Genomic DNA, 27995 nt, shown 5'->3' with positions numbered 1-27995 from the left:
AACACTCTTGGAACTATGGTGGTTGGTGCTAATAAATACCTAACTAGATAGAACCATAGCACTGAAGAAAGTACAACTTTAATCAGCACAAGAAATACTCCTGTGTGGTTATTATGGAAGATTACTACCAGAACACTTCTGTTTTATACTGGACTATATTTAGTAATTCGTATGGACTGCGGCCATACCACTTACCCTCCCCATCTGTCTCTTGTTTCACAAACTCCACTGCATTGTCAATGCTGATGGAGTCAGTTAAGTTCAGTATCACAGTCTTCAGTGAGAGGGATGTGCAGGCTAGTAGTTCTCGGCTTCCCTTTTCTGTTAGACACGCGGCGATGACATGGAATCCCCTTTGGTCAAGCTGTTTAGCCAGCAAGTTTCCAAACCCACTGTCACATCCAGTTATGAAGACGTGTTTTCCATTCAGGTCTTTCACGTTAAGACTGTCTCGGATGAGCCAGCAAATAATGAGGAAAAGTATGGAAGCCAAAATTCCTATCTGCGCCGAGTTTGAAAGCAAGGCCTATAAAAAATAATGTTAGAGATCTGGGAACTTAATGGAGTAAATCTACTAAATCTATCTCCAATTTAAATACAGCTCCTGTAAAAGGCATTGTGTCTACTTCCAGCTTTTTCTGTCCTACTGTGAGTAAATTGGGGCACAGGCTTAGATGCTTGGGCAGAGTTTGAATGGTGTCCATGAATAATATATGTATTGACAGAGCCTTTCTCTAAACTTCCTTGTCAATAGATTTTCATTGTTTTCAAGATGCAGCTTCACTTGCTCTTCTCCCTAGTCTGCAAGGTGGTTGGAGAATGCTTTAGGATGACAGGAAGCATGTCCCTCACTAGCAGCAGAGCCTCCTGTTGTGAACACTTCTGATTAGTGAGGGTACTGCTGGAGAGAGAAGAATTCTGCTGCAAAGGAGTGCAGTTCGGTGTGATCATCTGCTTCTTGCCACCCACAGCACTTCTTCACTTCGTAGCACAGAGACTGTGTGAGCTCTGGGTGAGAACAGATAAGTCTGGGCTATACTGGGTGAGTGCACTGACTCCCTTGTTGTGTGCTTTGTAAATGTCAAAAATGCTGGTGCTCGCAATCTGCTTTCTTTAACCTCTGGTTTTTGAGCAAGGCAGCACTTCAGAGCAGTATCTGAATCTGTTGTCTCTCTCACTATCTCCCTCTCACTAAATAAGTGGTAAAATGAATGGAAATACTTATAGCAGGCAAGTGCTGATGGGATCGCTGATCAGCCTGACTTTATTGTGAGAAAGAGGAGTTCAAGAATGTTGTTCAGTACGAGTTGCCACAGTGATTATTGTTGCATATTTAAATATACAACAACATTCTCATTCATGGTGACCGTCCGCACTCACACATGCTTCTTCATTGTCACGGGTTGGCTTTGGATGCATTTGCACTTTGGGTTGGGGCAAGAATTAAACTGAAGTTCGGGGGCAAGGAGGCTGTTTTCAAACTTGCCCGCCGACAGCTAGATACCCAAATCCATTGGTAGAGCCCTAAACAGAAACAGTCCGTTTCTCAGAAGTGCTGATCACCTGCAGCAATCAGTGATTTTGATGGGATCTGGGTTGCTCAGCACCTTTGAAGTCTACTTTTACTTAGGGGCCTAAATTTGGCTTTAGTTGCCTAACTTTAGGAACCCAGATTGACCATCTGAGCCTTGACTGTTAGTTTTAAATAGCATTTTAAAAAATAATTACATTTTAGAGCAATGTGACTGATCATTTTTAAATCCTTGAAGTAGTTAAATGAACCCCCCCCCACCTTTCCAATTTTTGTTTTCCTAAAGTTCAGAATTCTTTTGTTTTTTAAAATTCATGTAGACAGTCAAAATATCACACAATAATCAACAATTTGGATAAATGATCATTAAAACAAAGAGGAAATGCTGAACTATTAGGCCTGGTCCCTGCAGTCCTTACTCGTGTTCGTATTCCTATCAGACCATTGGAGTAATCAGATCATTTTCTAAAAGCCATAGAAAACCCCAATCTTTTATTGTACTAACTGCAAATAGCCAACCAGACACTGTGTGGAGCACAAAAATGATTCTAGTCTGTAGGACTCAAGTCAATAATGTCTGTCAATAGAGTGTTTTATGCAGAACCCATAGCTGGTTGGTTAACAGTCTCTAGAAATCATTCCGGAAAAGTAGCGGCTTAAATCTGAGAATCACTTTGTCACCTCTTCCCCACCGTAATTTGTTCTAGTACTAGTCTGCAAACTCATATAGCCTGTAGTTTTACACATTGGTTTTGTTCTTGTGCTGGTACTTACATTCTGGGGAGACATCTGCAAGCTCATTATAAGATTCCAAGAGAACAGTGTCTTTGCCAGTTACAGCTAGTGCTGGAGTGAAGAAGTTGCAAATTTTAATTCACAAGGCTTTTCAATAGGATCTGCACAGTGATACCTTGCTGAAAGTCTCAGCGTAGATTCTGTACTCTGTGGTACTGTGTGATCACTGTACAATAGCTGACAAGCCCGGTACAACTCCCTGCTGTTGATTATGACTTACATTCTGATGACTATTTTAGTCTCTTACCAGGAATTAATCTTATGTGTATTCTAAATGCCTGTGTATCCCACCTAAGTTGTCTAAGCTTTGTTGGCCTAAATACAGTAATTCCCAAAGCACAGAGATTGTCAAGACTCATTAGGGAGATAGAATTTATCCCATTTAGAGGCCTGATCCAACTCCCATTGATTTCAGTTCCTCCACTGACTTTAACAGGAGTTGGATCAAGCCCTCTGGGAATTAATCTTGTTTTTTTCCCCTACACATGTGCACAATTTCTGTTTGCATTGATTGGAGTTGTAGGCACAAAAAGTGAGGAAAATAAACTCTTGTGTTTGATCATGGTTAGGGCCAATTCTTTTTTCTGATCAACGTTGCCTATTTCTAGAAAAAATGATGTCTAAGAAATTGACAGCAACTTTTTTTTTTAAATAAAACATTTAGAATCTGTGAGAGCTAAATCCCCATCTGGGAAAAGAATCCACACAGATGTATGACAACTAGCAGACTGCTATAAGCTGGCCCAAAGCTTCCCCTCGCCCCCCTCGGTGCCACAAAACCTAGTGAGCTACATTTTGGATTTGGATGCAAAAGAGTTTTCTACCTGTATCTTGTTGTCCTTCACTCTTTTATCCTCAGACCTACATATCCTCCACCCTCATAGAGGCAGAGCTGCCCCAGGCGGGGTAGGCTGGACATTTCTGGATTTTGAAATGAATGCATAAACTGCGTGGGAAAGGTGATCTGAACCTAACTGAGTGAAAATTTAAACTGGAAAGAAAAATGCCTACTCCTGTGCCTGCTGTGTGATGTAGCTAATAGAGACCTCTCTGGCTCTATGAACATATACGTGTCTTTTAGCTGCATTAGAACTCCTGAATCAAACTGTACCATTCACGACACTATGTGGATTTGTGACTTTCCCTGGGGACTTGGGTTAATGCATTATATATTTATTTATATTTTTAATCCGGTGTTAGCATACAGCATTGTGGAGGTGGATTTTTTTTCCCCCTGGGTGGGAATTACACTGAATCTCACTGAATTTAAACTTTTATTTAAAATAATTAGGAGCTAGTTTGTGCAACCCTTACAATGCTGAGTCCTTACTCTGTGAGTTGCTATTTTAATGGTTTTTGTTTTAGGGGTAGATGGAAAGGAGATGTTTGAGCTTGTTTTGTAGGACAATCCTTGTTGACATTCCTCCCTTTTTAATTTCTATCTCCAATTGTACCTTTTCTTCTTCTCGTTCTCATAGTCTCTCTCTTCTGCTGCTTCTTTCTCACTCCACCTCTCTCTCTGACTATAAAGGTGACTGATGGATGGCTCCCCAGTACATGCCTGGCAGTCTGGACCTGCCCAAAGATTCAAAATGTCTGTCACATATGTTTTAACATTGTCAGTATATACAATGTATAATGCAAAACATAGTTAAAATGACCCCCCACTGCACTATTTCCCATCAGAAGTCCCAAGCTATTCCTGGAGGAGCATTCCTCTAGGTCTCTTTGCTGTCAGGTTGCATCCTTATTTTGAGATGTCATGGGCCTCCCCTGACTGAAAACAGGTGTAGTAGAAAAAAGTCTAAAAGGAGACTCAGTACTGACTGTTTATGCTGAGGATCCTGGGTTCTGAATGGTGTGAAATCTTTTTGGAGGGGTGTAAAGGTCCTGCTTAGCTTCCCCAATCAGTGACTAAATGGCACTCTTCCACACAGGGAGCTTTTTCACCTGTGACAGAGATAATTTGTCAGTATCCCGAGCTCTCTCAGAACACGAGATATGAGAGAACACAACAGAATGGAAATTACTTAGGCAAAATGCGAGCTCGGGCTGCGACACTCTGAGAGAGAGTGTAGAGCCTGGCCCAAGACAGCTTGTCGTTTACAGAATGCCGTCGTTGAAAGCTGGCATTTCTCATCCCTTCCACAGGCTTATTTTGTAATCGAATCTCTAGGTCTGAAAAAGTACAAGGAAAAATGACAGCGCTTGAAGGCTGGCATTGGGAAAGGAAATGAGATGTACAAATCCCCAGGCGCAAAAAAGAATCCAACATTATTCATGCTAAACACACAGACATTTTTAAGGTATATGTTTCGTACACCATGGTTATAATGACAGGGAGTGTGGTATATTGGCTGGAATAGGGAAGTGGGAGTCAAGGCCTCTGAGTAGGGTTGTCAACCCTCCAGGATTGGCCTGGAGTCTTCAGGAATTAAAGATTAATCTTTAATTAAAGATCATGTCATATGATGTCAAGAATACATCCAACCAAAATTGGCTCCCTACCCCTGAGCTACTTTTATTTGCTGTATGACCCTGAGCAAGTCCTGTCATCTCTCTGTGCCTCAGGTTTCTGATCTGTAATATAGACATTTGGGGGGAAGGATAGCTCAGTGGTTTGAGCATTGGCCTGCTAAACCTAGGGTTGTGAGTTCAATCCTTGAGGGGGCCACTTAGGGATCAGTACTTGGTCCTGCTAGTGAAGGCAGGGGGCTGGACTTGATGACCTTTCAAGGTCCCTTCCAGTTCTAGGAGATAAGATATCTCCATTATTTTATTTTAAAGACTTACCTGCCTCAGGGGGTGTTATGAGGCTTAATTAATCGCAGATGATAACAAGCTCTGAGAGCTGTAGCTTGACAGATGCCTTAGGAGTGCAAAATATTATTAAAATACCTTCAAGTTAATTAAAATCAGTCACTACATCAGATGACTGGAAAGTAATCAATGTGAAAAAGGTGGTGATTGTGGGAATAACAGACCAGTGAGTCGTACTTCAGTGTCATGTTAATAAGTTAAAAAATAATTACAGTCTGCTGTGATATGGGAAGAAAAACTGTCTTTCCAGTCTACTAGAATTCTTTGGCAGACCTGGCAGACTAAATAGTGCGTAAAGGAGAACCGGTCAATACAATTGATCTGGACTTTCAAAATGATTTTGTAAAAGTCCCTCACAAAAGGCTACTGAGGAAACTACAGTAATTAGTTACTGTGTGAGAGGTAAAGGTCTGTCATGGTTTAGGTACTGGTCAAGAGGGAGAAGGGAAAAGAGGAATGAATGGTACATTTTCAACATGGGTGTGGAGGTTAATGTTGAAGGAGGCCTTGGTCTCACTTTCACTCCACACCTTCCTGCTCCCGTTGGGGTAGGTAGCACCAGCAGATGTCCTAGCAGAGAGCCCCACATGCACTCTTTGAAGGCACTATGTCAAACTCCTGTAAGGGAACACAGAACAGGGAGCCCCTGGTGCACCCAAGCAAGGCTGGGCACAGTCTAGCCCTTTTGCTGCTGTTATTGAGTGCAGACTTTCTCCCAGCTAGTGAAAGATTAGTCACATCTTGGGTGCTGGTCAAAATGTGAGGCTAAGAAGTACCAGTTCAATCTAATTACAGAATGAGAGTCCCCAACTTCCTAGGATCAAAACCAGCAGAAGATTAAATCACAGAGACCCCCCAAAAAACTCTGAGAGAGGAGACCGAATTGCCCTGCAGGTTGCCAGTATCCTGGCGGACACTGATCCGCCTCATCATTGATCAAGGTTAATATTTCTCATTCCCATTTTCAACCCCTGAATGAGTAACAGACCGTTCATGTTTGTAGTGGTTTATGAGCAGGGAAGCAGCATGTACCCACTCACTGAGGACTGGCCAAATGTCGCCAAGCTTTCTGTTCTGAGAGGTGAGAGAGGTTGTAGGAACATAGTGTATGTCTATGTAGCAATAAAACACCCAGGTCTGGCCCATGAGAGCTGACTTGGGCTCCCGGGGCTTGGGCTGCCGGGCTATAAAATTGCAGTGTAGATGTTTGGGGTCAGGCTGGAGCCCTTGAGTCCTAAATAGATTGAAGGTGGGGAAAGGGAATGATGAAACTATGGAGGACTAAAATGCAAGAAAACACAAAGGGCTAGACTGTGACACCGTCACTCATGTCAAACAGTGCTTTAGTCTTTGAGCAGTCAGTGGGACTACTTAAAGAGTAATGGGTCCTGCTGGTGTGCACTAAAGATTCCCTAGTGCGCTTTAACGTTCTGCCATTCGAAACAGCATTATGTTAAAGTGCACTAGGGAACCTTTAGTGTACATCACTGGAGTTTACATGGACCAATTCAAGTGCAACATATTAGTGTGCTTTAGAAATAACACCCCCATAGAGTGCATTACTCTCCTGTGTAGACAAGCCGCTGGTCACTACTCAATGGGAGTATTGATGTCACAGTCTGGCCCTCAATAAGCAGCTTACTTTAGCTTGTGTTTTGTTGGTTTCATGTTTCTGAATTCTCTCTTTCATCTATTTTCCTTTTTGGAAGAAGTGTGTTTGAAGGAGGAGGGGGTGTAGGCAGAAGGACAGTGCCTGTGCCAGCGCTCTACAGAGGGGCACAAGGAAATAGGAGGAAACTTTCTGGGCCCTTTCTATACACCCTTTTATCACAGAGTCGGCCACAAGCTAACCCTAAGAATGATAGTTTTTTTTCTCTTCAATGAAATATTCAACTGGAGTAGCCCAACTGTTAGAATGGAAGACTCCAGTTTAAAAGTTATTTCCACAACATGATGCACGCCGTATGCAATATTATATGTGTACAGTTTAACTAGCTGAGTACCTGTAAGTATTTTAATAACACTATGCAGAATTAAGAATCAATGGGGAATGGTAACATCCTTAACACAGGCTTTGGTGTGCAAAATGCCTTTCGTGGGGTTCAAATACCCCAGCACTTTAAGCTAATGTGCAACTAGGTAAACAGATAATTTAATGTTTTAGGTATTGCATAATGTAGTGGCCTGAAGGTCAACCCTCGAAAGAACTCTTTAGCTGCACAAAAAATTATTTAGGTTCATCCCAGAAATAAATTTTACAAGGAGGAAGGGCCACTGACTAATTTTACATAATAACCAAACAAATCAATTCATTAGATGGAGTAAATATTGTATTAAAGGAAGGAGGTAGCAGAAGAGGGTATTGAGACAATAAAAAAAAATTGATTAAAATGCAATTTTAAACGGAGTATTCTCTGAATCATTTACTATTACAAGTGCCTGCTAGATATTGGTCCAGAATATGGGCCGTAGATGATTCTGTCCAGTTGTTTTTCTTTCTGTCTCAAGCTGAGGAACAAACTGTTAAAAATGGTTCTGGCAATTGGATTAGAATAGAGTTGAAGACCAGTTTTGCATAAAGCTACATGAGTTCAAATGTCTGGAAAAGAGCAATAGGAAAAGTCATAATGTCACTGGGAAAAGTTCTGCTATTACATACAGGCAATTCCATTAACATTGCAGGGAATACAGGCGCTTAATCAGAAGCAGAAACCATGTTTTACTTCCATAAAAATATAATAATTTCAGCTCTTTTTTATTAATTATTTTTACTGCAGCAGAGAAAGGAACTGTGGCTTGCTCATTTCCGGTAGGTCACTAGCCAAATACTGTTCTCATTGACACTGGAGTAAATGACGAGTTTGGTTACAATGGTGTTGCTGACAGCAGAATCTGGCCCTTTATATGATGTAGTATAATACATTTGGGGAAGAGCCAGCTGTTCAAATAGCTACATTACATAAGGCACATTTAGGATCTCATCTAGGATCATCTTACCCACTCCCAAAACTCTGTTTATTCCTTACTTTCACTTTCAGATTTCATATATCTGTGATATCACAGATGATATCACATCATGAATGAGCTTCTGAAGGAACTGATGCAAACTCAGGTATAGTTGGTTATATAAATAATGAAGATCAGAGCAGTGGCATTGATGTATTCAGGATTATTTCTATTGTTTAGATAAAACTCATTTTCTTTGCTTCCTTAATCACTCCAACAGCCTGGGTGTGGTTTCCTCAGGGCTAGTCTACACCAGAAGTGCTACACTGGCACAGCTGCACTGCTATAGTGCGTCTGGTGAAGATGCTCTGTGCTGACGGGAGAGCTCTCTTCCATTGGCATAATTACTCCACCTTTGCAAGAGGCAGAAGTTATGTTGGTGGGAGAGTGTCTCCTGCCAACATAGCACCGATGTGGACGGCGCTTAGGTCATGGTAACTTGCGTCGCTCAAGCGGGGGTGGTTTTTTCACATCCCTGAGTGACATAAGTTATATCGACTTAAGTGGCAGTGTAGACCTGCCCTCAGAGTATAAAATACTTTCCTTTAACATCTGGAAATAGAATTCAAGTTTCCTAAGTGATATGAATCTAAAGATCTCAGTTCAGTTCCGAGGACAAGCAGCACATAAGCACAATCTGGTGCTCTCAGTTCTGCAGAGGCCGAAGACTTGGCTAACATAAGGACCGACTGACCTCTAGCTTAAAAAACCAGCAGCTTTTCCAGGCCTAGGCTAAGGTTATTGGCCTAGGCTAAGGTTATTGGGGTGGCAACACATGGATGCTCACATTGCAGCTATCAGGCTTATGATTTAAATAAAAAGAGTTTGCTTTCCCACCACTTTGCCTTCATGAGTACAAATATTTTAAAAAGAAATCTACAATAGCAGGCCCACTAATACTCACTGCAGTAAGAATAGCTAAGCCACAGGCATATGTACAGCACACCTCAAATTTGTTCTAATGGGAAACAACCACCATACAATTCTGTTCATGCAAAATATAAATGAACTCAACACACTAATGACTAAATACAAGCTGTAGTCAGAAAGCAGAGTCATACCTTGCAAGCTCCAGAGAAGTTAAATTGAAAACCGGCAATATTTAGACAGGCATTGGGTGGTTAATGTTTAGCCAAGTCATGTCACAACAACTCACCAGACCAAAGAAAGCGTTTGGCTTTGCCATTGGCCAGTTTTCTGCCCAATGGGAAACCACTTTCTGGGCAAACCACTAAACAGTTATGACTTGAGGTAATTTTGTGCTGTTCTGGAGCACTCTGGTCATGTCTAATTCGAAAGGAGCCCAATCTTGCAAAATACTGAGCTCCTCCTGTCATGTACTATGTGCCCTTATTTCCCATGTACTTTAACACAAGTTAAAGCCCCCTTGCAGGAGTCTCTCAGCACTTAGCAAAACCAAGGTTGTCGTCTCTTTGCCTGGAAATAATTTCATCGAAAGACTGAGGCCTACATTTTTCAGAAGTTACTAAGTGCCCAACTTGAGTGTGGGTGCTCGGTACTGACTGCAAATCTGGCATCTTTGAGGTTTCACAAGGTGAGCCCCCCAAATCACTGGTCATTTTGGCCTCTCTAGTTCATATTTTCCAGAATAAAGAAAAATCCTACACGAAATATTGTAAGGTTTGTAGTTGGTGATTTTTGGCCCAATTCCTAATGCTTTATGCACTTAAAGCTAGATGACACATGAAGGATCGGTCACTTCTTTGCAACCTTTTCATTTTTTATTGATTCTTTGATAAATGTGGCCTGGCTTATACATAAGATTAAAACTATGGCTATAATATGTATCACAGATTTGAGAAACAGACACTCTAAAACTGTTAGAAATATAAAAAAATAGGTGTCCGGCTCAGTTTGGCTCAGCAGGCACAGGGCTGAAATAAAGGGCTGGTCCTTGTTGACTCAGACAGCTGGGCCATCCCCATTTGAATGGGAAAGTGTAAATAGAAGAGGAGAATTCACCCTGCAGTTGGGTCCGCAAGCTCTGCTTTGTTTCTCAGGAGTACAAAGTCCTGTATTGCTGCAGGCATGGTTGAAAGGGGGATCCAAAGAAGCTTAGCATCCCAGCCTGCAATGTAACGTGAGTGAGGATTAATGCTTGTTAGAGCATGCTCCATACATTGCACAACCGGTGAGAGGTTTGTGTTCTGAAGCATCTGAACCAGCTTTTCTTTCCTTGCTGCATCTGCAAAAAAAATCAACGAGGGCTTCATTTTAGTGGCAGGACCTAAAGGAAAGGAAAGCGAATTCTATCCCATTTCCTCAGCATGCATTTGCGATGGTTACTTTGATTTTCAATTCTGGCATGACCAGGGCCGGCTCCAGGCACCAGCTTCTCAAGCAGGTGCTTGGGGCGGCCGCTCCGGAGAGGGGCGGCACGTCCAGGTATTCGGCGGCAATTCGGCGGACGGTCCCTCACTCCGCCTGGGAGTGAAGGACCTCCCGCCGAATTGCCGCCTCAAATCGCGATCACGGCTTTTGTTGTTGTTGTTGTTTTGGCTGCTTGGGGCGGCCAAAACCCTGGAGCTGGCTCTGGGCATGACTGAGCCAAATGGCACTTGCTGTTCTCCCCAAGACAAGGAGGAAAAGCGGTCCATATTAAAAGCCAAGTCTGGCCATTCTTACTCAAGCTGAGTAGTAATTTGCTCCCTGAATATTCCTATTGATTTCACTTGTGGAGTAGGGCACTACTTAACCTGAGCAAGGGTGGCAGAACCTGGCTTATGATGGCTGAGGAAAGTCAATTAGTCATTTGCTCAGAAGGAAGAGACAGAAGTAGAACTGAAGGGGACATAGACATTTCTGGTGCCAGGTTCAGTGCTGGTGTAAATGGGTGCAACTTCATTGACTTGAGTGGAGTCACACCTTCTGATGCCAGCAGTGAAGCTGGCTCACTGGGGTGGGAGAAGATACAAAAGGCAGCTGTAGAGAAAGGAACTAGGGGAGGAGAGTGTAGGGAAGTTCCAAGGGTTATCAGATAAGCAGATCCCATTTCAAGATGGATTCAGAAATAATCTATCTATCAGAGGAGCTGATCCTGCAGTGAGCTTTCTGCAGGTGCAGGGATCTGTCCATGCAGAGCCTATTGCCAGAATGAGGCCTTAGGTTTTTTCCATGGGTTCCATCACCATAGTATCTTATAGGAGCAAAGAAGGTTTGTCCTTGGACTATTTGAATTACCAAAAACTGGTAGTAGTGGGAAAGACACACACATCGCTTCCCTCCCCTATCATTTGTTTCTGCTTGTATCTTTGGGTCAAAGGTATGTGCATATGCATGTTTGTTGTTTAAGGGTCACATGCCAAGCTGAACATTCAAAACTCAGATGAAATCATAGGCAGTATCATGGGCAGAAGGAACAAAATAATGATTATTTTGTGCACAGTCATTCTACGACGTCTAGCATTTTAAGCTTACATTTTTATGTCAAATTTCAGAAGAAAGAGGTTCACTGTAAATCAGAAAAGTCTGGGCCATTTTCCAAGGATCGTGATGCTGCAAATGACACGGGCCCTTCAATACAAAATAATCAAGTAATATCTCACCTTTCTGTACATACCCCTCTCCATATTGTTTTCTAATGGCAGGAGGAAGTTGATTCCAAATGGCCTCCCTTTCTTTGATGATCTTTTTTCGATTGGATAGTCCAGTTTTGAACAGCCCAGGTTCAATGCAAGAAACCTTAACTCCGAAAGCTTTCATGTCCCGTCTGCAGAAACAGCCAGTTAAGGATGTCATTGCTATTTTAGACAGCATTGTTAATAGTTGATGTATTTATATCTGCACTAATGTTCTCTTCCTATCTCTGTAGCTCACTGTGCATACTGGGAAGGCCAAGATCAAACTATAAGTAAGTGTTATCTAGTAGTGGGCCAGTGTGTAGAGATCACAGGGAAGCAGCCACTGTTTTTATTTATTTGAAGTCCTTTGCTGTGATACACAAAGGGGGCTATACATACAAGGCTACAAAAACACCCACATTTTAAACTTCAAAAGTTGCCCTTTGTTTTAGTTTTAAACAAAAATATGGGTCATTGCTTCTTTTATCTGAGTTGGCTCACCCATCCATAAGACTGTCTGTCTATTACATGAAGTTCTGCTTTTAGTCCAGGCATTTTGAAATATCTTGCTGTGCCCTGTTTAAAAAACAATCACAAATAACACCCCCCCCCCCAAAAAAAACCCTACCTTCAAAAAATCAGGGTTAAATGACTGAGAAAAGCACACCTACTTAGTTGAAGAGGCTTGAGGAAAAAGCAATAGTTGCACCCCAACTTTGTTAGGATAACTTTAACCATAACTATCTGGCAGGTGTTTCCTCAGGATAGCGCTTCTGGGACTGCCTACACCTTATAAGTGATCTTGCATTTTAAATTATGCCAATTGCAATGCGTACTGCAGTCATCTAGACTCAGTGTAACTGAGATTCAGACCCAATAAGGCCTCTTAATTCTTAGCTAGACTCCCCAACTAACATGAAATGACAGTCACCCCTCTGCTGGGTACTAACTCACTATCAAGTCTCTCAGCATTATCGAAAATGTATTATTTCCTCAAAATTAACATTACTGTACCTTAAACTGTCATTAAATGCTTCCACCCCAAACTTGGAAGGAAAATAGCCACCCCCCCAGACTGCCAGGCGGCCTCCAGTGCTGGATATATTTACTAGTCTCCCTCTGGCCTTTTTTACCAAGGGAAGCAAATGTAATGTAACATTTATGAGGCCAATTAAATTAATTTCAATTGGTGCTCTGAAGTGCTCAATATTCAACCAATCTGTCGGCGCTGATGGTCCCATAATCCCCGCATTGTTGACCAGCCCCCACAGACCTGCACAGAAACAAACAAAAAATTAAAGTAGTGATTTAGGAAGCAAATATTCACATCTATATAACATAAAGAGGAGCCAAACTGACTGAGAACTCATCAAGAACTATCTGAGAACCAGACGGATTACAAGATGGGCAGGGACCTCTAGATCTCCTGCAGCCTTCACCATTTTACCTAATGCTTGCGTTTCACCACCACTCTTTCCAGGCCACTTCACAAACTGTTAACATTTTCCTTTTATGACCTTTGAAGGTGGGCGGGTGGGAAATCTGGGGGCTTTGGAAGTCTGGGGGGCAGTGAGGTGTTAGAAACCAAGGAGTTATAATATTTTTGACACAGCTAAAAGTAAACTATCCAGAATATCAGGGTGGGGTGAGCTGGTCTGGGTAATATAAGAGACCTAGACTTGCAACCAAAATTGAAGTCAATCTTTTTGAAAACAGCTGAGAGCACAATAAATGGGAAACATCAATATCATGTGTCCCCCACCCATGATTTCATTGTAGTGGAAGGCTTGCATCTCCTAGTTACAATAATCTCGCAGTCATTCTGTAGACTCTCTTCTCGTGGCTTCTCTTGTATCTATTTCTGTATTGATAGAGCAGTTAAAGTTGAATTACAGGACTGTTGTAGGCATCTTTTTTGTATGGGTGCGCCATCCAGAAAATATTTATTCCCCAAAGGAGCTCCCATATCCTGGCTTCTCTTTAGTCACAGCTATGTAGTATGATAAATCACCACCTAACAAAGGTGATGGTATTAAAATTGGCATAACAGATTTGTAGTTCTACTAGTTATAGGAGCTTCTGGCCTATTTGCTTTCTTAACTCAGCTGCCCTTAGACCTGAGTTTCTGAGAGCTGAGCTCAGGTTTCTCTTTGGAAATGTGTCCAAAAAATTCTTCTATTACATAGGTGTGAAATTGCCAGCTTTAAAGATTCATAACTTTAAAAATCCTGAACTGATATTTTCAAACTTGGATTATTTTTTACATTTCAGTGAAGACTTTCAAACAAGATAAGTCTGAAGTTTTGTTCTTCCATCATGTGAGTTGAAAGTTTGATATTGACACAGGAAAGTGTATTTTTCGTATCATCACAAAACTCAAAAGCAATTGAACGGATATTCCTCCAACATTACAGAAAAAAAATCACCTTTGGGTTTAGACCAAACACTGAAAATTTCAACCTCAAAACAATTTGTTTGAGCAAGTTATAAGCAATTAAAAAGGGAGAGAGGGAGGTTAGCCTGGAAGGTGCATGTTGCAAGTTCCAGACTGCATGGTTCAAAGGGCCAGATTTTGTTTTATCTTAATTCTGAGTAGTGCTTTTACTCCACCAGTGGCCCCATTGAAATCAAAGCAATCAATCAATTAATATGAGTAACAGTATCAGAATTGGGTCCTATGAAGGTAGCCTCTGGCTAGTTAATGTGGGATTGCATATGAAATATTATTTTATGGCTGGGTAAATAACTGATCTAGGTGATTAATACGTAAATGAATAATTTGTTCAATGAATTATGTCTCTTTTCCTGTTTGAAAATGATGCAGTTTGTTGTGAGTATTCAATATTAAAAATCTTTTAACTCTGCACATAGCTCTCACAGTATTGTTAAAGAACAAAAGGATGGCCATACTGGTTCAGACCAATGCTATATCTATCTCTGAATCCTGTCTTCCAACAGTGGCCAGTGTCAAATGCTTCAGAGGAAATGAACAGAACAGGGCAATTATCGAGTAATCCATTCCCTGTCATCCATTCCCAGCTTCTGGCAGTCAGAGGCTTAGGGATACCTAGAGCTTTGGGGTTGCATCCCTGACCATCTTGATTTATAGCCATGTTGATGGAACTATTCTCCATTAAATTATCTGTTTTTTTAACCCAGTTATATTTTTGGCCTTCACAACATCCCCTGGCAATGAGTTCCACAGGTTGACTCTGTGTTGTGTGAAGAAGTACTTCCTTTTGTTGGTTTTAAACCTGCTGCCTATTCATTTCATTGGGGGACTCCTGTTCTTGTGTCATGTGAGGGAGTGAACAACTCTTCCCTATTCACTTTCTCTGCACCATTCATGATTTTATAGACCTTACTCATATCCCTCCTTTAGTTGTCTCTTTTCTAAGCTGTTCTGTTCTCTAACAGGGGACTTCGTTCTGAAAAGTGCTGACTACTCTGGCACTGATCCAGCAATGCACTTAAGGATGTGCTTAGCTTGAAACACAAACAGTCCCATCAAAGTCAATGAAATTCAGTTTCCATTGTGAATATTTGTCTGCTTTCCAATAATGTTCTCCAATATTCACCTAAAATTAGCTGTATCCACAAAATTTCCTTCCAGTGATGCCATCCACTAGAATATTTGTGGAAAGAGATACAAAAGAGACAACACAGCCAAATACAAATTTCAAACAAATATCCAGTGGGATCTATTTTGCAGTTTTTATCCATGCCTATTAAACGGTTGCAATTCATGTAAGTGTAACTTCTCCTTGGAGTTTGCTCAGCTCCAGGAACTCTCAACTGAGCCTCCCAGAGTTCCTACCCTGTGGACTATAACAACGATAGCTACCAGAGCTCTCTGACACCATTTCTAAGCATGCTTGGAGTCAGGGGTGGGGATAGAATGGTTTAGGAACTCTTGCTGAGCCCAATAGGGTGGTTTGTGGATGAGGTGATATAGGCCAGTGATGATATGACCAGTGATGCTATGACCAGTGATGACATGACGAGTGATGAGCCCATATAATGGCCAGTGATATCATGGGCCGGTGATGAGCCAGGGCTGCTCAGCCCCTGGATGGGGCTTTGTTCCTGACTCAGCGACAAAGGGACCAGTTTTTGTTTCAGTTTTGAGTTTGGGAGCAGAGCGAGAAGCAGAACAACTTAGGGGCTCTTTGATGAACTTCCCCCCCACAAAGCAGAATCTTTGAATTGCTGTGGAATCTAGTGCATGGGTCAGGCAGTTTCAGCTCTGCAGAGACCAGTGTCCAGAGTGGCAGAGATCCAACCCACCAAGACCTCCATTGGACTCCCGACCAGGGAGCCATGACAGGACTTTCCATACCTAGGGGTAAAGACACTGTAAGAGGACCATTTTTTTTTGTTTTAGCCAGCCAACAGTGCTACAACACTCATCTCCAAACTCATCCCCAGCATACCACCTACCTGGGATGTGCCAGCTGGGGGCTAAGAGGTGTTGTGCATGTCAAGAGGTGGGGAATTGGTTGATTTATTCATGTTTTAGTACTTATTAGTCAACCCTAACCCTTTCCTTCCCCAGATCCTATTTTTCTGTTCCCAATAAAGGTCACTGCTGTTATATACAGACTAACACGGCTGTTACTCTGAAACCTGTCATTATGCAAGGCACTGCATTTAGCCGTATGGAATGGAAATCCATCAACCTCATGAAAAAACTCGTACAGATACAGACAGACATCATCTTCCTTTCCAAATGCAAGCAGATGGACATCATACCAAAAGGACTAAAGGTAAAAAATCCATTACAATCTACATATCACACAGACTATGCTGAGAGACTGTGTCACACACTCTCAAAGAAACTGCGAAACCACCTGATCAGCATCCTATACAGCAAACGGAAAGATTAAGAATGAGCTCTCAGAACTGGATACCCTCATAAGAAACCAACCTTCCACACAAACTTCCTCATGGACAGACTTTACAAAAACTAGACAAGCCATTTACAAGACAAACTTTGCCTCTCTACAAAGGAAAAAGGACACTAAACTATCTAAACTGCTACATGCCACAAGCAGCCACAACAGTAGTTCCCTTAACCCACCCAGCAATATTGTTAATCTTTCCAGCTATACTCTTAGCCCAGCAGAAGAGTCTGTCCTATCTCGGGGCCTCTCCTTTTGTCCCTCCAGACCCATGAATATGATACAGTTCTGCGGTGACCTAGAATCCTACTTTCGACGTCTCCGACTCAAAGAATATTTCCAACATACCTCTGAACAGCATACTAACCCACAGAATCCTCCCTACCAGCACTACAAAAAAAAGGATTCTGCATGGACTCCTCCGGACGGTCGAAACAACAGACTGGATTTCTACATAGATTGCTTCCGTCGACGTGCAAAGGCTGAAATTGTGGAAAAGCAACATCACTTGCCACATAACCTCAGCCATGCTGAACACAACGCCATCTACAGCCTCAGAAACAACCCTGACATCATAATCAAAAAGGCTGACAAAGGAGGTGCTGTCGTCATCATGAATACATTGGAATATGACCAGGAGGCTGCTAGACAGCTCTCTAACACCACATTCTACAGGCCATTATCCTCTGATCCCACTGAGGATTACCTAAAGAAACTACACCATCTGCTAGAAAAACTCCCTGACAAAGCACAGGAACAAATCCGTACAGACACATGCCTAGAACCCCGACCAGGGGTATTCTATTTGCTACCCAAGATCCATAAACCTGGATATCCTGGACGCCCCATCATCTCAGGCATTGGCACCCTAACATCAGGCTTGTCTGGTTATGTAGACTCTGTCCTCAGACCCTACGCTACCAGCACTCCCAGCTATCTTCGAGATACCACTGACTCCCTGAGGAAACTACAATCCATCGGTGATCTTCCAGAAAACACCATCCTGGCCACTATGGACGTAGAAGCCCTCTACACCAATATTCCACACAAAGATGGACTACAAGCTATCAGGAACAGTATCCCTGATAATGTCACAGCTAACCTGGTGGCTGAACTTTGTGATTTTGTCCTCACCCACAACTATTTCACATTTGGGGACAATATATACCTTCAAGTCAGCGGCACTGCTATGGGTACCCGCATGGCCCCACAATATGCCAACATTTTTATGGCTGACTTAGAACAACGCTTCCTTAGCTCTCGTCCCCTAACGCCCCTACTCTACTTGCGCTACATTGATGACATCTTCATCATCTGGACCCATGGAAAAGAAGCCCTTGAGGAATTTCACCATGATTTCAATAATTTCCATCCCACCATCAACCTCAGCCTAGATCAATCCACACAAGCGGTCCATTTCCTGGACACTACTGTGCTAATAAGCGATGGTCACATCAATACCACCCTATACCGGAAACCTACTGACCGCTACACTTACCTACATGCCTCCAGCTTCCATCCAGGACACACCACACGATCCATTGTCTACAGCCAAGCTCTAAGATATAACCGCATTTGCTCCAATCCCTCGGATAGAGACAAGCACCTACAAGATCTCTATCAAGCATTCTTAAAACTACAATACCCACCTGCTGAAGTGAAAAAACAGATTGACAGAGCCAGACGAGTACCCAGAAGTCACCTCCTACAAGACAGGCCCAACAAAGAAAATAACAGAACACCACTAGCTGTCACCTTCAGCCCCCAACTAAAACCTCTCCAGCGCATCATCAGAGATCTACAACCTATCCTGAAAGATGATCCTTTACTCTCACAGATCTTGGGAGACAGACCTGTCCTCGCTTACAGACAACCCCCCAACCTAAAGCAAATACTCACCAGCAACCACACATCACTGAACAAAACCACTAACCCAGGAACCTATCCTTGTAACAAACCCCGATGCCAACTCTGTCCACATATCTATTCAAGTGACATCATCATAGGACCTAATCACATCAGCCATACCATCAGGGGCTCGTTCACCTGCACATCTACCAATGTGATATATGCCATCATGTGCCAGCAATGCCCCTCTGCCATGTACATTGGCCAAACCGGACAGTCTCTACGCAAAAGAATTAATGGACACAAATCTGACATCAGGAATCAAAATACTCAAAAACCAGTGGGAGAACACTTTAACCTGTCTGGTCATTCAGTGACAGACCTGCGGGTGGCTATATTACAACAGAAAAACTTCAAAAACAGACTCCAAAGAGAGACTGGTGAGCTAGAATTGATATGCAAACTAGACACAATCAACTCCGGTTTGAATAAGGACTGGGAATGGCTGAGCCATTACAAACATTGACTCTATCTCCCCTTGTAAGTACTCTCACACTTATTATCAAACTGTCTGTACTCGGCTAGCTTGATTATCACTTCAAAAGTTTTTTTTTTTTTTTCTCTTAATTAATTGGCCTCTCAGAGTTGGTAAGACAACTCCCACCTGTTTATGCTCTCTGTATGTGTGTATATATATCTCCTCAATATATGTTCCATTCTATATGCATCCGAAGAAGTGGGCTGTAGTCCACGAAAGCTTATGCTCTAATAAATTTGTTAGTCTCTAAGGTGCCACAAGTACTCCTGTTCTTCTTTTTGCGGATACAGACTAACACGGCTGTTACTCTGAAACCTGCTGTTATATTGTTATTTTTGGATTTGTCATTTCTTTACTGGGGTTTATGTTGATGTATTTAATTGTTTTTCATGTGCTGGGATTACTTCTTACTAGCAATGGTAGAATTAATGTTCTCCAGGGACAGCAACCTTGTGTCACAGGCACAGTGAGGAGTCATCTTGGGTGGAGACACCAGCATCACTAAAAAGAACTCAGGACCCACCCCATGTGAGGAGAGGGGAGAAGCCAGTTGTTCCAAGAAGCAAGCATCAAGGAAGAGCCACACCTTGGGGAGAGGCTACATAGGAAAGAATCCAGATCTTCTGTCACTCACCTGCTGACCCCACTTCAGCTTTAATCCACTCTGCCACCTTCCTAACATTGTCTGGATCTGTCACATCCAGCAGCACTGTTTGGAGCTGCTCTGAGGTTGCTGCTTTTAGCTCCACTGCTCCCACTTCAGTCATACAACTGGCAAGAACTCGAAATCCTTTCTTGTCAAAAGTCCTTGCTGCCAGATTTCCAAATCCTGAGTCACATCCAGTGATGAATATATATTTGTCTGTGAGATCTCTAATCTTCTGCCCATCTTGTGCCTTCCATCTCCACCACAAATAGAAGATGGCCAGAAAGATGAGGATGTAGAAAAACATTTTCACTAAAGACTTCTAGTCCCTTTTCCCCTGAAACAGAAAGAACCAATGAAGGGAGGCTTTCCCCCACTTTTGTTCCGAGTTTATTTAAACAAGAGTGGACACAGCTCCGTGAAGTGGCTTCCTCAGTGTTCTGCACCTATAGGATTATTGCTTGTATTAAAATGAGGACAAAAGCTAACATGGCAAACGTTTTATGATGGGATTCTACAGAATAAAAGGACGCTTGGACACTGCCTCCCCTTTTCATAGCCTCAACTCCAAAGGAGACATAGTTGAGATATAAAGAGTCTAGAGCAGGGCAGCAAAAATGAAGGCTGTATAGAAGGAGACTTACCAGACTGGGCTGCACTCACCCCTTGATTTGCACTAGCACAATAAAGCAACTGGTAATGCAAGGTCTATGAGGAGCAGGGGTCCAGCTGCACAAGCCACCCCCAACCTTCCTCTTTGCAGCAGCCCAAAAATGTGGGCAGGGCCATCATGGAAGGGAGCAGACCAGTACAGCACATTGCACAACGGGGTCCTGATCTATGACTAGAGCTCCTAGGTGCTACGGTAATATAAGTAAAAATAAATAGATAATTATAATCACAAATATGCTGATTACTGGGATTATGCATTTCTGGGGATGCTCCACTAGCAGTGCTTCTCCCAGCTGGAATCTAAGACTGTCTTTCCCATACAGAGTCCCAGAGGAGGATGGTGGCAGTTCCGCCACTTGTCCCCCTCTGGGAATAAATTTCCCCTCCAGTACATTCGTCCCATGAGTTCAGTAGGGTGCAATTTGCATCCCTACTCCTTAAGAAGTGAATCTGACCGTGTTGTCTTTTGTGTTCGGTAAGAGTCTACCACATTTTGGGATCTACTGCAATAATAATAATAAATAATAAGTACATAATTAATAATTAATACATAATTAACAATGCAGTCTATACAATCATAACTTGAGTGAAAAACAATTGGTTGTGCCTCCCCATCTAGGGCCATGACACAGAAAACAGAAGACACAATGAAATAATCTAGGAGACCTGCTAAACAGATAGAAGGTAACGTAGTATTTTTATACACTGCATATAGACACTGCTATCTCACTGCTGCAGGAAGTCATTCCTGCTACATACAGTCTGGCCAAATTCTCCATCAGGAAGAAGACAAAAAAAACCCCAAACAGTGCAAAAGCAAAGCACATGCATTTATCCTGTTGTTCTGTATTGTGGGAGGGAAGGGTGTTCCTTTCTTATCCCCACATGTAATCCCTTTATGCCCTGAAACACAAGGACCCATATACCCCAGACCTTTTGCCTGATTTCCTAGCTAATGTGGCTGCTTGTCAGAGGCTGCTCAAGACAGTCTGCTGCCCTTGGCAAAACTTCAGTGTGCTTGCCCCCTCCTAGAACAGTAGATTTGGCCCAGATGCTCCTCCATCATGACAGAAGGGCAGCCAGGGCAAATTTATGTGAGTGGTGGTGTTACTGGGCCCCCTGGGTTGCAATGCCACTCAGATTTGGCCTAGCTGATTCTCTCTTATGATGAAGGGCCAGCTGGACCAAATCCGCCACCCTAGAGAGCTGCCCAGAAATCTGCTGCCCTAGGCTGATTCCTCATTTGTCTATAGCTAGAGTGGCCTCTGTGGCACGTATTTCAGAGTAGCAGCCGTGTTAGTCTGTATCCGCATGTAAATATCTTTGGTGGAAGTGGGTGCAGCCTCTTGCACTGCAAGGTGTTGCACATAAGTGTTACAGAACAGAATACATACATATACTAATTTGTGGTGTTTAACTTTGCTGTCCTCTGTGATCTCAGTTGTGGGGAGAGGATACTGAACTAGATAAACAAATGCTTGCTCTCAGTGTGGTTAAGTATATTTCCTTTGTACTGTAGAACAAGGAATTCTAGTATGTAAACTTACGTATACACAAAAGAATGTTGCATTTTCACTGCCTTTGTCTTTGACCTTTATTCTAATCAGCTTCTTTGGAAAAATAATTCTGGTTTATCATAGTGCAGATGGGTGAGGCACTGCTTGGGGTGTAGAGAACCATGAAGGGTACACACTCTAAGGGTGTGTCTACACCACAATTAAACACCCACGGCTGGCCTTTGTCAGCTGACTCTCTAGGGGATCAGGCTGTGGGGCTGTTTAATTGAGGTATAGATGTTAAGGTTCAGGCTGGAGCTGGGCTTTGGGACCTTGTGAGGTGGGACGATCCCAGAGCCCAGGCTCCAGTCTGAGCCCAGACATCTATACTGCAGTTAAACAGCTCCATTGCCCGAGCCCCATGAGCTTGAGTCAGCTGACGTGGACCAGCTGCAGGTGTTTAATTGCAGTGTAGACATACCCTAAGGGTCTAGTGTCTCTACTCACCTAAGCAGTGTCTCACCATCTACACTACTATTTATGCCTGTGCTGGGGGGAGCTTGTAGCATATGTACTCAACTCACTGCCACGAGGAGTGTACAGTGTAAACAAACCTTTACACTGAAATTCAGTCTAATCCTTTTGCTTTGTTTCAAATCAACATTTTGGAATGAAATTTTTTTCATTTTGAAGCATTGAGTTGAAAGAATAATTTTACATCAAATCATTTCATTTTGATTGAAAATGTCCTAATTTTCTGTTTTGACATTTCCAATTTGAAACTTTTCAGAATTCTTCATTTTTTGTGAAAAATTCTGACATTTTTACTTTTAGCTCTAGTTTGGAATGGAAAGTAATTTTGAATTGTGAAAATGTCCTGTGAAAGGAAAATTCCATTTTTCAAACAGCTGTAGTCAGTACTATGATGTTTCTCTGTAAAGTGCATGAAATGAGCTGGCTTTATGTAATGAGCTCCCTACCAAAGTCATCAGTTGTGATAGAACTTATGATGTTTCTGGACCAAAAGCACAGACCACCATTCATTGATCTGAAGGAGCAACTCCACTGGCTAATGGTGATAACAGACACATACCTTATATGCAGGCAGCCACAAGCAGGAGACAGGAGCACACAGATTTAGCCATTGTATTATAGTTACTGTACCTAGCAATTCAACTTATTTCCCACACCAATATAAGAAAATTTCATTTCATTAAATGAAATGAAAATTGATTCTTATAATCAAAACAGCTTATCACTTGCAGCAAACAATGCCTTTCAGAGAGGCAACTCCTCTCTTCTAGCTGGCAAAGTCACAAATGCATACTTTTTCTTAATGGTCAATTTACTTTCTTCAGTTCTGCTTGGGGTATTTCATTTTCTTCTCCAAAATCATGCACTGATGAAGGAAAAATGTCGTAAATATGTAGTGGCATCTCACAGAACAGACATGTCACTTCCGCTTTTTAACAGTAAAACCTCAAAAGAAGTGGAGGGTAAAACCTGTGTTGGACAAAGTGAATACTAAATATCTCTAGCAAATTTCCTGTGAACACCAAGAAAAAAGTGAAGAGACATATTTTCATGGTACTATACCTGAACCAGCAGGAGCTTTGAAGCACTTTCTGTGCACAGCCACATTTCAAGAATCTTGCATTTGTGGCAATCTTGTGTTAATAAATATTACTTCTAATCCAAACCGAGAACAACTTTTTTCAGACTCATAGCAAGTAGATTAAGTCCCTGCCTCTGAGTGAGCTCATATGAGAGGGAGAGAAAAAAGTATCCTGTTATTCCTCAAAATTTCAAAAACAGCTGAAAGTATTTCCCTGGCAACTGTAAAAGGCAAAATATCACAGAACTGGAAACATTTACCAGTAACTCTAAATGAATCAGATTCAGCAAAGTGTTTCCTTTTCTTCCCCTCTATGTCTAAGGTTGTCACATAAAGAAAAGTTTGAGCAGAATAAATAAAATGTTTACATGAAAAATTTAACTCTCACCTGATTTAGGGGAGATACGGTCTCTGGGAGGTAGCCATTGCCTTTTCTTTCTGTCGCCTTGTTTCTCTGTCTCTGTTTAGGGGAGATATGGTCTCTGTGTGTGCTTACTAAGGAAGTAGTGCTGAACCAGGAAAAGCCTGGTTACATGAGTTTCACAAGTCAGTTGTCATAAGCAGCAGCTCTGTTCTGATCATTAGAAGGTTGGATGAGCTCTATTAATGTTTGTTCCTTATTCATGAGTCATGTTTGTTATAGGATCCATTGCTGGGTATTATATATTTCACCTGTGCACTCCGAAATGAACCAAAACTTCACTGCTAGTGTAGGTGAGCACAACTCCAGTGACATCGGTGGTTGGCAGCTACTTTGGTTTCAGTGGTTCTTTGATTTGATTCTAGCAGGGCCACACAGAGCTTTTAGGGGACATGCATCAAAATCTGAAAATGAGCCCCTCCCACTCTTCCAACAAATTACCACGGGGTGGGGGGGGGGGAGCAAGAATGGTAGGGCAAGTGCACCCTGCAGCAACAGTGTCCCATGAGGCTGGGTCCTGCTCCCTGCTCTGGGCATTGTGACCTAATGTATGGAGTCCCAGTGCCATTCGGATTTGGGCCAGCTGCCTCTCTGTCATGGTGGAGTGGCCTCCACAGCCAAACTTCAGTGGCGTTGCAGCCCTGTGCACCCAGTTGCAAGGACACTTGGTTTGGGGAGAGGATGGGGCAAAAGTGTCTCTTACTCCCCCCCCCCCCCCCAACCCACCCTCGGTTCCTGGATTCTAAAGCTGGGCAGATAATGAAAAGAATTCACCATGACCATTTCCTTGCATTTAAAAATGAATTTGCTTGGATTGTTCATTTATTATTATTTGTGTTAACATAGCACCTGGATCCCTCAGTCATGGACCAGGACCTGATTGTGCTAGGCGCTGTACAAACAGAACAAAAATGGTCCCTGCCCCAAGGGGAATACAATCTAAGCATAACATAAGAGACGAGAGATGAGTACAGACAGCCCAATGGGGGAATACAAGGAAACAATGAGACACTATTGGTCAGCATGATAGGCAGAGGTCTCAGCACACCAACAGCCTAACTGTTGTCAGGTGTTATGTAGGCGTCATAACAAAGGCGGGTTTTGAAGGCGGAGAATGTGGTAATTTTGCAGATGTTTATGGGGCGATCCTCCCAAGCATGAGGGCCAGCATGGGAGAAAACACAAAGGAGCTTTTAGGGAATTTAACTGGTGGGTGATGGAGGCTGACACAGTGGGCTGATTGGAGTGGACAGTCAACATCTCAATAGTGAATGAGTGATGACAGGTAGGGTGCGGATATACCATAAAGGAGCTTGAAAATTAATGCAAGCAGCTCATGTTTGATGTCATAGAGAAGGGGGCTCCAGTGGAGGGACTCGGAGAGGGATGACATGGTCAAAGCAACAGGTTAGGAGAATGACCTTTTCAGCAGCATTCTGAATGGAATGTAAGTGAGGCAAGATTGAGTTTGTCAAGGCCAGAGAGAAGGATGTTGCAGTAATTGAGATGTGAGATGATGAGCGCGTGGATAAGAGCTTTAGCTGCGTGGATGGGTAGAAATGATTGTATCTTAGTGATGTTTTGCAGAAAGAATCAGCAAGATTTAGACATAGCCTGGATATGAGGACCTAGACAGAGGTCTGAGTTGAAGCTTAGGTTACAGCTCTGGGCGACAGGCAGGATGGTGGTGTTGTGTTCAGCAATTGAGAAAGCAAGTGGTTGGGAGAGCTTGGGGAAAGGCTCGGAGCTCTGTTTTAGCCGTGTTGCGCTTGAGCTCGTGGCTAGACATCCACAAGGAGATGTTAGAGACACAGGCTAAGATTTTAGTTTGGACAGAAGGAGACTGGTCTGGAATAGAGAGATCTGTGAGTTGTCAGCATAGAGATGGTAGCTGTGTTTGCAGATGAGATTACCCAGAGATAAAGTGTAGAGGGAGAGGGGATCAGGGCAAAGCCCTGTGGGATCACCACAGAAAGCTGGAGGAATGATGATGAGGATCCTCTGAAGAGCACACTGATGGCACAATTAAAGAGGTAGGAGGAGAACCAGGAGAGAACAGGGTCATGGAAGTCAACAGTGGCTGACAGGTTAAATGGGATAAGAATAGAGACTGGTTTTTGAACTAGGAAGGTCATGTGAGACTTTGGTGAGAGTGGTTTCAGTGGTGTGCAAGTTCAGTGGAGTTCTTGTCTGTTTTGTGTATGTTTTCTACAGTATTTTAGTGATTAATTTTACTAGTAGTAATGGAAAGAAAAATGATAAATGTTAAGAATATATTGAAGGATATTTGTGGAAAGTGCCTTTTGAATTTATAACTGAACAGTTATATTGGAAACCTGATTCTAAGAGTTCTGCTCAGGCAATCCGGGAAAAGAATCATACCATGTGACCAATCAAAACTAACCAACATAGCCTAATTTTGAATATTGGAAATGTTTGTGAGTGACCTACAGTTTGAGAATTATTTGCCGAAATTATGTGACAAATTACTCTGAATGACAAATTAAAAAGACAATTGCAAACGATTCAGTCATGTACCCATCTTCTTGTTACTTTTTTCTAAATAACTTATAATTTGAATTTAAATTTTTAAAAGATATGAAAGTATATAATGTTAGGCATATGAGGCAGTAACCTAAAACAGTAGGGTAAAAATGATCCATGGATATCTGCAGATAAAAAGTGGATATCCATGGATTTGCAGGGCTCTATGCATATGTATAGCCATGTTATTTTATTTACTTTCATTCTTATCATGCAGAAAGGGAAAGGTCACAATAATGTATTTTCTTTAAGCTGGTCAGCTGGTTTGCCCACAATTTTCTTTTTTTTGTACCCACTCCTGCAATTTTTGCTAACACTAGCAAATACTCCCATTAGAGTCAACAGGAACTTTATCTGCACTGCAGCCTTCAGGAGCAGTTCCTGTATTTGTGACCTGATGATTTCTTTTTATTGCTAGATGAATAACTGAAGAGAACACAGCAGTGTGAAAAGTCAGATGCTAAGCAAAGTATATAGTCTTTTTCCAAGGCCAAAGATTTAGCGTTTTCAAAGTACCAGAAGAAATACGCTGTTGTTCTCAGAAGTGTCAACATGAAAATAAACTCATTTGACATGCATGGTAATGTAAAGAGGGTCATTTATTTTCCTGATCAAAATCTCATTGAAGGCACACAGAGAAAAATAAATACTTTTAACGTTCATCTTATGGTAGCTTTGATTGATTGTTGGTTCTTTTCATTTCATTTAGAAGCTAGTACTAGCTAATGTTAAAAGTATTATAGCTCTTCTGACTAAAGACAGTGTATATGCATGACAAGGTGGATGAGATAGTATCTTTTACTGGATCAACTTCTGTTGGAGTGAGAGACAAGTTTTTGAGCTTACACAGAAAATAAATGACCTGAACAACTCGGTCCAATAAAAGATATTACCTCACCCATCTTGTCCTCTATTTATAAATCTAACATTGCAAGGAACACCAACACATGCAATGTAAGTGAACTGATCAGGGACTTTCCTGCTACAATGAACATATGCTAATTTGCACTGCATATTTACTACTGCCAGCATCAGATCCTACCTGAGTTAGGCTTGGCAGAATTTGATTTATTTTTTATACTTTTGATAGATAATATTAATGTTTATTTTTACTTTAATTTTTTATTGACGTACATTTTCACAGTTGTTGGAAATTATTGGCGGCGGGTGTCACAGGGTGCTCTACTCACCACTTGTCTGGCACCTCCTCCTGGTCATGCTGGAGATTAGCTCTTGAGGTCAACACCCCTTCCTATGGTCGCATGCTGTCTCTCTCTCTCAGGTCTGCAGCTCCTCTATCATCCAGGAACCGCAGCATCCTCTTAGTGACTCAGTCCTCCAGCCAGGTCACTCAACGTTCCCCCTTCCGCGTACAATCCTTCTATTCTCACAGTGACTCAGGCAGTCTTCCCATTCCCTGTCCTGCTGGTGCCACTTCCCCTGTGGTGGGTGGGGGAACCCAGACCCACCCTCTACTCTGGGTTCCAGTTCAGTGACTTTCAACCCAGCAGTTCTCGGCTTTCCTCTCCCAGCCCTCACTGCTCGTTCCCTGCACTGCTTCTGTGGTTCCCCTTCTTTCCC

At 42.3% G+C, this 27995-nt stretch overlaps 2 protein-coding genes across 7 annotated transcripts in view; both read right to left on the bottom strand.

Moving 5' to 3' along the window:
- Window positions 1-9263, bottom strand: part of LOC101942616 (retinol dehydrogenase 7-like) — a 20476-nt gene extending 11213 nt beyond the window's left edge. Inside the window, exons 1-2 of one of the 2 annotated variants that reach the window (XM_065561811.1) lie at window positions 9214-9261; window positions 196-526 (exon numbers count right to left, since the gene is read on the bottom strand). The gene's annotated coding sequence lies outside the window, so the exon portion shown is untranslated. Of the gene's footprint in view, window positions 1-195; window positions 527-9213 lie in introns of both variants that reach the window. The other variant, XM_065561812.1, reaches the window with a different exon arrangement.
- Window positions 7455-27995, bottom strand: DHRS9 (dehydrogenase/reductase 9). Of its 5 annotated transcripts, XM_005290406.5 has the most exons (6): window positions 27605-27995; window positions 23838-23909; window positions 19655-20003; window positions 12748-13006; window positions 11719-11882; window positions 7455-10358 (listed from the first exon to the last, which is right to left on the bottom strand). In XM_005290406.5, the coding sequence occupies exons 3-6, from the start codon at window positions 19971-19973 to the stop codon at window positions 10132-10134; spliced, it is 969 nt and encodes a 322-aa protein (XP_005290463.1). In that variant the 5' UTR covers window positions 19974-20003; window positions 23838-23909; window positions 27605-27995; the 3' UTR covers window positions 7455-10131. The 5 variants fall into 5 exon arrangements, with proteins under 5 accessions (XP_005290463.1, XP_042716707.1, XP_023970584.1 ...); XM_042860773.2 differs by lacking the exon at window positions 19655-20003 and having other exon boundaries at window positions 27605-27982; XM_024114816.3 differs by lacking the exon at window positions 27605-27995 and having other exon boundaries at window positions 11733-11882; window positions 23838-24021.

This window comes from Chrysemys picta, chromosome 11 (assembly GCF_011386835.1).
Source record: "Chrysemys picta bellii isolate R12L10 chromosome 11, ASM1138683v2, whole genome shotgun sequence".
In the NCBI taxonomy this organism is placed as follows: domain Eukaryota; kingdom Metazoa; phylum Chordata; order Testudines; family Emydidae; genus Chrysemys; species Chrysemys picta.
This window is presented reverse-complemented; position numbering and strand designations above follow the sequence as displayed.

What these genes read in the sequence shown, in the direction of transcription:
- DHRS9 (XM_005290406.5), bottom strand. Translation starts at nt 19,973, where the DNA reads ATGTTTTTCTACATCCTCATCTTTCTGGCCATCTTCTATTTGTGGTGG. An exon ending in GCATTTAATGACAGTTTAAG is followed by an intron (nt 11,883 to 12,747) that starts GTACAGTAATGT and finishes CTGTTTCTGCAG; the next exon opens with ACGGGACATGAAAGCTTTCG. An exon ending in AGAGGGGTATGTACAGAAAG is followed by an intron (nt 10,359 to 11,718) that starts GTGAGATATTAC and finishes TTTTTTTTGCAG; the next exon opens with ATGCAGCAAGGAAAGAAAAG.